This window comes from Colobus angolensis, unplaced genomic scaffold (genome assembly GCF_000951035.1).
Source record: "Colobus angolensis palliatus isolate OR3802 unplaced genomic scaffold, Cang.pa_1.0 Scaffold130, whole genome shotgun sequence".
NCBI classification, from domain to species: domain Eukaryota; kingdom Metazoa; phylum Chordata; class Mammalia; order Primates; family Cercopithecidae; genus Colobus; species Colobus angolensis.
In genome coordinates, this window is record NW_012114253.1 from 5139737 (window position 1) to 5148465 (window position 8729).

The 8729-nt window shown below is 51.0% G+C and overlaps 2 protein-coding genes across 2 annotated transcripts in view; both read right to left on the bottom strand.

The window, feature by feature from the left end:
- PADI6 (peptidyl arginine deiminase, type VI) overlaps positions 1-1546 on the bottom strand; it is a 31417-nt gene extending 29871 nt beyond the window's left edge. Inside the window, exons 1-2 of the mRNA XM_011934052.1 lie at positions 1387-1546; positions 515-692 (exon numbers count right to left, since the gene is read on the bottom strand). Coding sequence (XP_011789442.1) covers positions 515-692; positions 1387-1502 — 294 coding nt within the window. The 5' untranslated portion in view covers positions 1503-1546. The remainder of the gene's footprint in view (positions 1-514; positions 693-1386) is intronic.
- Positions 1547-1872: 326 nt separating this feature from the next.
- The window catches only part of PADI4 (peptidyl arginine deiminase, type IV), a 64905-nt gene continuing 58048 nt past the window's right edge, over positions 1873-8729 (bottom strand). Inside the window, exon 16 of the mRNA XM_011934076.1 lies at positions 1873-1899. Coding sequence (XP_011789466.1) covers positions 1873-1899 — 27 coding nt within the window. The remainder of the gene's footprint in view (positions 1900-8729) is intronic.

Genomic DNA, 8729 nt, shown 5'->3' on the forward strand with positions numbered 1-8729 from the left:
ATATATATATATATATATAAAATAAAGCCATGGTAGAGGCCCACACTCCGGAACATGATCCAAACTCTCTGGTATGTAGCATGCATTTAGGACACCTTAGCTATTGCATCTCTTTAAAGTCTCCACATCCAGAAGAGCTGCCTTCACCAAAAGCCTGTCTGAGTTAACGCTGCTAACACCTTGAAGCCAGACTGTGGCGCGGCTAGGTCGGAAGCCAGCCCAGCATCACCGTCAGGGGCTTGCATGACTGAGACGAACTCCCCCAGCTTGAATCCCAGTTCTGCTCGTTGCTGACTTGGCAGAGCACCTTCTCTAGGTGCCTCCATTTCTCTGTGAAATGGGGTCATGGCGTGCCCACCCCACTGGTCTGTTGCGCAGACACTGGATAAGATCAGACATGCAAAACAACGTGTTTCACAGGCTCGAGTCATATCTGCAGCCAGGAGGGAGCCGCAGTTGCTGTGTTAGCTCCCATCCCTGGAAGATGCCCCTCACCTCTTTCCCCGAGGCTTACCTTATCCCCATCCGCAGCAGGGCTGGGTGACATCATCTTCACTGTGGCGTACGTGGGATCAGACAGGGGCCACCAGATGGTGGCGTCCTCCTCCTCAGAAATCACGGTGTTGGCCACGTCAATCAAGACCCTCCCAGAGCCATGGATGGTGAAGCACTCGCACTTCTGGGGGGCACATCTGGTTTGCCAGGTAAGAGACACATGTCAGGGCACACTCACTCACCTTCTCAGCCTAGGAGATGACTGGCATGGGGGAGGGGACGGCTCCCAAATCCTCATTCTCCTTTGGGTGTTGAGGCAGAGTGTTCTGGGGTCCTTATTCCTACCACCCCCTCCCAGAGGACCCCTGTGTTTGCTCTGACAAGCTCCAGCCCAAACCCCACCCTGCTACCAACACTGCAGAAGTTACCACAGCTACATCTTAGTAATAAGCACCCAACTCCCAAAAAGGGAGGAGCCACAAAGGATGCCCCTAAGGAAAAAGATCAGGGCAAGGGACTCGGGAGGTTGTATTGTGACCCTGCTGTCAGTCACCTCCACCTGCAGGCTCCAGCATCTAGCAGTCTCCCTGGCCTACTCCTCACAGCCCCCCGTGGACGAGCCTCCCCGCGGTTTCACACATGGGGGACAGAGAGGCCAAGGCGCTTGCCTCACTAAGAGTCCATGGCAGCTGCTACAGGGCAGAGGCAGGATTTAAGTCAGAATCCTGCAGTGGTCGGAACTGGGAGCCCTGCCTAGAGACCCAAGGCTCCCCAAGATGGGGCAGGACGGTGAGGCTACAGAAGTAACCCCCGACTCCCAGATCAAGGGGACTGGGTCCCAGGCCTGCCTGCCTCTGTCTGCCAGCTCTGGCAGAGCTCCCAGCATCTCACCCGCTGAGATCCAAGCAGATTTCTGTGCCCAACACACAAACGGCATGGGCAGGGCTGTCCAGGGACAGGCGGACGATACTCTGGAAGGACATGGCTCGGCCCTCCACGCTGACCATCCTCAGGCCTGCACCACAGCCCTCCCTCGGCACAGCAGTCTCAGATGCCCCAGGGCTCACGCTGCCCTCCCCTGTTATGCAGTCCAGGCCTGTGCAGCCCACCCCCTTGTTAAGAGGGGGAGGGGCCAGCAGCTGCCCAGGTGGCACTGATTTTCCCTCTCAGAGCTTCCTGGTGACTGAGAGTCGGGGGAGCAGGTGGCATCAGAACCCCTTCATCGCCAATTTATCAGGCAGCTCGTGCCTGCAGAGCTGCAGGCCAGGGGAGTATGAGGCCAGTTGCTTAGGCATCTCTGGCCTTCAGCTGGGAAGGGGAGGGGCTCTGGGAAGTCAGTGCCTTGGAGTGGTCGACTTGGCCATGCTGCTGGAGGACTCAGCTGGAAGCTGTCAGGGCAAATACCTGCAGAGGGCAGTTGGGAGCAGCTGATGGGAGTGGTCAGGATGGCGGTGTGTGGCAGCATGCCCAGGCTCTGGGGTCTCAGTTCTAGGGTGTGTGTCTCCTGGAAATTGATGAAGGAGTTCGGCAAAGTGCTGGACTGGTGGTTTTGTTTTGTTTTTGAGACAGGGTCTCTATCACCCATGCTAGAGCGCAGTGGCGCAATCACAGCTCACTGCAGCCTCAACCTCCCTGGCTCCAGTGATCCTCCCCATCTCAGCCTCCCAAGTAGCTGGGACTACAGGTGTGCACCGCCATGTCCGGCTGAGTTTTGTATTTTTTGTAGAGACCGGATTTCGCCATGTTGCCCAGGCTGGTCTCGAGTTTCTCGATCCAAGCAATCCTCCTACCTCTACCGGCTAAAGTGCTGAGATTACAGGCATAAGCCACAGTGCCTGCCCAGACTAGGTGGTTATTAACCCTCTGGTGGTTTCAAAAATTATCAAGGGTGCTTGCTAACATTGCAAATTCCCGGTCCCAGAAGGTCTAGGGTGTGGTCCAGGAACCTGCGGCCCAACCCCCAGTGATTAAGGTGAGCTCCTTGCTTACAGCTGTGTCACGGGGGTGGGGCACAGCAAGTGTTGGTGGAATGAATACATCAAGCCAGGGTCACCAGCTGCTACCCATCTCAGCCGAGCCCACATAGCGAAGAAATAGGAACTCTTGCTCTGGCACAAGAAACTTACATAACTTACTTTAAAATTGTGTTCATTTCATGTCTTAAGCTTGGATTGAGCTCTTTTTTTTTTTTTTTTTGAGACAGGGTCTCACTCCGTCACCCAGGCTGGAGTGAAGTGGCGTGATCATGGCTCACTGCAGCCTTGACCTTCCAGGCTCAAGTGGTCCTCCCACCTCAGCCTCCTGAGTAGCTGGACTACAGATCTACATCACCACTCCCAGCTAATGGTTTTACATTTTTCGGTAGAGATGGGGGTCTTGTTATGTTGCCCAGGCTGGGTCATTCTTACTCTTGAATAGGTACCACATGCACATGGTTCCAAGTTCAGTCTCCCTCCTGCCCTGTCCCTTACCCACCTGTAGGTGGAGGTAGTGACTGTTATCCGTTTCTTGTCTTTCCAAATAAATGTTATGCATGACCAAGTAAACATGTGTGTGTATCCTTTTCTTCTTCTCTTCCTCCTCAAATACTAGCATACAGTTAGATAAATTTGAAGGGGCTTTACTGTGAGAAAGGGAAGGACATGGAGTCTATTTTAAGGTTAAGGGAAAAAGGCTTCTGCAGGTTCCTTCAAGGTTACATCTCAAGACTAAAGAGAAAAGTTATAAAATGCATTCAAAGTTAAGCTGCTTGGTTACAATTACAAACTTTTCAGTTTAGTGGAGATGCCCCTGGAAACCCATTGGGTTATCTTTTTTGAGGAAGGACAAGGAGGTCATTTAGTCATTTGCTCCACAAGAATTTGTTGAACACCTACTATGTCCGGGGCTCTTTTACTCTTTTCTTCTGTCCTCCTACTACCTCCTTCTTATATAAATGATAGTATATGCCACCCAGTATTCCACACCTTGCCTCTTTCACTTCATAGTTATACTGGAGAGAAGTTCTTCGTATCAGTACATAAAAAGCAGCCTTCACCCCTTTGTATGGCTGTGTATTTTACATAGGGTTGTACTGTAATATAAACGTGTTTTCAGCCTTTGCTCTGATACGCAAAGCTGTGAGAGTCACCCGGGTGTACCCAGCACAGGAGATGGAGCTGAGCTACTGAGTGAAGACTGCTTGGTCAGCCAGGCTGGTGAAATTTGCAAGTTGCAGTAAAAAATCCCCTCCCTGGAGGTTTTAAGCATTCAACATAACTCTCAAGGATGACTCTGTTTTAGTTGCTCTTGGAGGCAGGGGCTTGGTCAGCAAGACCCAAAACACCCCTCTGGTTGGATTGAAAGTGGCAAAATTGGGGAGGAGGCACTCAGAGTGCAGAGGCTCTGGTGAGGCTCATCCCAAAGGATTCACCCACCCTCACACACAAGCGGCCAGAGGCAGCTGGAGGTAGAAGACGGGTTGACTGGGGAGGGGTGGCTGAGGCCCAGTCCACGCTCTGGGGTCTGGAGGAGGGCAGGCTGGAAGCTCGGACCTTCCCTACCCTGGGGCAGCCCTGCCTTGTGCCAGGGCTCTGTCTGGGCACAGTGAGGAAGGTTCCTCACCTAGCCTAGTGGACAGAGATGAAAGGGACTCAGACACAGAGCACGTCCTGCTCCCCTCCAGGGGCTTCCTAGTCACCACTGAATCCCCAGCACCTGCAAAAGAGCCCCAGACATAGTAGGTGCTCAACAAATTATTGTGGAGCAAATGACTAAATGACCTCCTTGTCCTCCTCCTAAAAAGATAATAACCCAGCCGGACACGGTGGCTCAGGCCTGCAATCCCAGCACTTTGGGAGGCCAAGGTGGGTGGATTACCTGAGGTCAGGAGTTTCAGATCAGCCTGGCCAGCATGGTGAAACCCCATCTCTACGAAAAATACAAAAATTAGCCGGGTGTGGTGTCACATGCATGTAATCCCAGCTACTCAGGAGGCTGAGGCAGGAGAATCGCTTGAGCTGGGGAGACGGAGGTTGCAGTGAGCCAAGATAATGCCACTGTACTCCAGCCTGGCCGACAGAGCAAGATTCTATCTCAAAAAAGGAAAAAAAAAAAAAAAAGATAATAACCCAATGGGTTTCCAGGGGTGTCTCCACTGAACTGAGGGGTTTGTGATTGTACCAGAGCAGCTTAACTTCAAATGCATTTTACAACCTTTTCCCCTTCTCTTTAGTCTCAAGATGTAACCTTAAAGCGAACTGCAGAAGCCTTTTCCCTTAACCTTAAAATAGACTCTACATCCCTCCCTTTCCCGCCATAAAGCCCCTTCACGTTTCTCTAACTGTGTGCTAATATCTGATTACGTGCTTACTTAGACGTTCCAGGCCAGGTGTGGTAGCTCATGCCTGTAATCCCAGAGCTTTGGGAGGCTGAGACGGAAGGATTCCTTGAGCCCAGGAGTTTGAGACCAGCCTGGGCAACATAATGAAACCCTGTCTCTAAATGATAATAATAATAGTAATAATAATAATCAAAGAAGTTCCAGGGACTAATCTTGAGACAGACCAAGCCTGGAGATCCAGCTGCAAAATTCAAGCGATTACCTCCAGGCAGCTAGCCAACAACTCAGCACATAGCTGAAATGACGTCAGCCTGTGCTTTAGGGGGACTCAGCACATAGCTGAAATGACGTCAGCCCGTGCTTTAGGGGGACTCAGCACATAGCTGAAATGACGTCAGCCCGTGCTTTAGGGGAAGAAGACACAGACCTTGTACTCCTCACAATTCCTGCATGCCTCCTGTACCACATTTTCTTTTCTTTTCTTTTTTTGAGACAGAGTCTCACTCTGTCCCCTACACTGGAGTGCAGTGGCACGATCTTGGTTCACTGCCACCGGTCTTCCAGGTTCAAGCGATTCTCCTGCCTCACCTCCCAAGTACCTGGGATTACAGGCATCCACCACCACGTCCAGCTAATTTTTGTATTTTTAGTAGAGATGGGGTTTCACCATGTTGGTCAGGCTGGTCTCAAACTCCTGACCTCAGGTGATCCACCCGCTTTGGCCTCCCAAAGTGCTGGGATTACAGGCATGAGTCACTGCGCCCAGCCAAAATTTCCCTTCTTAAACTCTTGCCTTCACTCCAGAAAGTCGAAGTGGCTGCTTTGGATCTGAATCCAACCACTCCCCCATTGGTAGTTTTGGTAAATAAAGTCACTTTCTACCTAGTTATTGGGCTGGAGCTCTCCAAATGGCATTGGCTGGACCTGCTTGGGTTACATGATCATAAAGTAACTTTGTATTGACTCCCGCACTCCTCACATGCTTATTCCATGCAGGGAGTTCTCTCTCGGCAGCTCAGGTTTGCTCATCATGCTTAAGCCAACAGAAGTCCCATGGTCACTTGAGATCACTGTGGTGGGTGCTGTGGTGTGGGTGCCAGCTGCAGCTGGCATGTGGTGATTTCCAACCTACAGTCAGTGGAATAATGGCACCCAAGAGATATCAGAGTGCCCCCCTTTATGGGGAGGCAGTCACGCCCCCAGCTGCTGCAAGTGTCGTAAGTCTCTCTTCTGGAATTGACTTCTGTGCTTAGGAGCAGCCTAGCACCTGGTTGTGTCCCCTTCTGGGGACAGCCACATCCAGTGTGGAGGGACAAAGGCCAGGTTGTCTTCTCTGAATGCAGGACAACCCTGAGGCCCTTCCCCAGCCCCCAAGATACCCCATGCATTGTCTGAAGCCATGAGGCAACTGCTTCCCAGTTCAGTGTCTCTCTGAGCCCCACACTCCCTCCCAGGTGCGCGTCCTGAAACACCCTCCCCGATAAACCTCCTGCACTCCCTCCCAGGTGCACGTCCTGAAACATCCTCTAAGAATCTGTTTCCATCTAAGAATCTGTTGCCAGGAAGCAGACATAAAACATTCTCAATTCAGGAGTCGGAAAGTCAACTCCCACACAAAAGACTCAGTTTAATAAAGGGGAATCTTCACCCTTTTCTATGAGGGCTAAATGCAGGTGCAAGGCTTAGAGTTGTGGAAAAGAGGAGCCTGGCTTCTTTCTTTCCTATTCTGCCGGCTGCAGGTGGCACGTGGTGATTTCCAACCTGCAGTAGGTGGAATAATGGCACCCAAGAGATATTAGGTCCTAATCCCCGGAACCTGTAAGTTATTTCACGTAGAAAGAGTCTGTGTGGCCGGGCGCAGTGGCTCACGCCTGTAATCTCAGCACTTTGGGAGGCCGAGGTGGGCGGATCACCTGAGGTTGGGGGTTCGAGATCAGCTTGACTAACACAGAGAAACCCCCGTCTCTACTAAAAATACAAAATTAGCTGGGCGTGGTGTCAGGCACCTGTAATCTCAGCTACTCAGGAAGCTGAGGCAGGAGAATCGCTTGAACCCAGGAGGCAGAGGTTGCGGTGAGCCGAGATCGCGCCACTGCACTCCAGCCTGAGCAACAAGAGCAAAACTCCATCTGAAAAAAAAAAAAAAGAAAAAGAAAAAAAGGAAAGAGTCTTTGTTTTTGAATGAAGATCTTGGGATGGGGAGATTGTCCCGGACTATCTGGATGGGCTCCAAATATCATCACAAGTGTCATCATAAGGGAGAGGCAGAGGGAGATTTGACACACACAGAAGAAAAAGCCATGTGACCCGGGAGGCAGAGATTGGCGTGAGGCAGCCACTAGCTGAGGAATGCTGGCAGAAGCTAGAAGAGAAATTCTCCTCCTAAAGCCTTTGGAGCTGGGATGGTCCTGCTGATACCCGAATTTCAGCCCAGCGAGACTGATTTTGATCTCCTGGTCTCCGGAACTGAGAGAGGGTCCATCTCTGTTGTTTTAAGTCATTTAGTTCATGATGATTTGTAACAGCAGCTTCAGGAAACACCTATGTGGTCTCTGGGGAAGGGAGAGGTGGCAGCAAGGCTAAAGGAACAGGGAAGTTTTGTTTGATGGGCACGACCAGGGGATGGCTGTGTGCTCTAGGGGCTGGTAGCACTTTCTCTCCTCCAGAGACACCTCCCACCTGCAACCCACACGTGGCTGGGGTAACATACGTGCATTTCCATGTCCCCTGATGCCAGGGATGCTTTATCCACCAGCTTGTCTCTGAGTCCTTCCCCAGCCCTAGCAATCCAGCAAAATCTTTAGTTTTATCTGCTAAGTCCTGTTCGCTGCTCCAGGCAGCCCTATCTGCCAGGTTTGGGGCTGAACTCATACCAGCTTCCTCCATCCCTGACCCCCTTCTGGTCCACAGAAACACTCACGTCCTTTGCTCCAGCACATTTAGGGCTGGGGGAACAGCTGATTTTCTTCAGAGCAGCGTGTTTTGACCCAGGTTTTAGGGATCCCCTTCTCCTTAGTGGGCAGGGCAGAGGCTTTTCAAAAAAAAAAAAATACAGTATTTATTTATTTATTTAGAGACAGAGTCTCACTCTATGCCCAGGCTGGAGTGCAGTGGCACAATATTGGCTCACTGCAACCTCCACCTCCTGGGTTCAAGTGATTCTCGTGCCTCAGCCTCCTGAGTAGCTGGGACTACAGGTAAGCGCCACCACGCCCAGCTAATTTTTGTACTTTTAGTAGAGACAGGGTTTCACCATGTTGGCCAGCCTGGTCTCGAACTCCTGACCTCTGGTGATCTGACTGCCTTGGCCTCCCAAAGTGCTGGGATTACAGGCGTGAGCCACTGCACCTGGCCCATTTTAACCATTTTTAAGTGTACAGTTCAACAGTGTTAAGTACATTTACGTTGTTGTGAAACAGATCTCCAGAACTTTCTCATCTTGCAAATCTGAAACCCTATACCCATTCAACAACTCCTCTCTTCTTGCTCCTCCAGTACCTGGCAACCACCATTCTACCTTTTATTTATTTTTTTTTTCAGACTGTCTTCCTTTATTGCCCAGGGTGGAGTGTAGTGGGGGGATCTTGGCTCACTGCAACCTCCACCTCCCAGGCTCAAGAGATTCATGTGTCTCAGCCTCCCGAGTAGCTGAGATTACAGGCATGTGCACCCTACACCCGGCTAATTTTTCATATTTTTAGTAGAGATGGGGTTTCACTATCTTGACAAGGCTGGTCTCAAACTCCTGGCCTCAAGTGATCCACCTGCCTCAGATTCACAAAGTGCTGGGCTTACAGGTGTGAGTCACCTGGCCCAGCCTCGACTTTCTGTTCCTGTGAATTTTTCTAGATAACTCATGTAAGTGGAATCATACAGGATTTCTCTTTTTGTAACTGGCTATTTCCTATAGCAT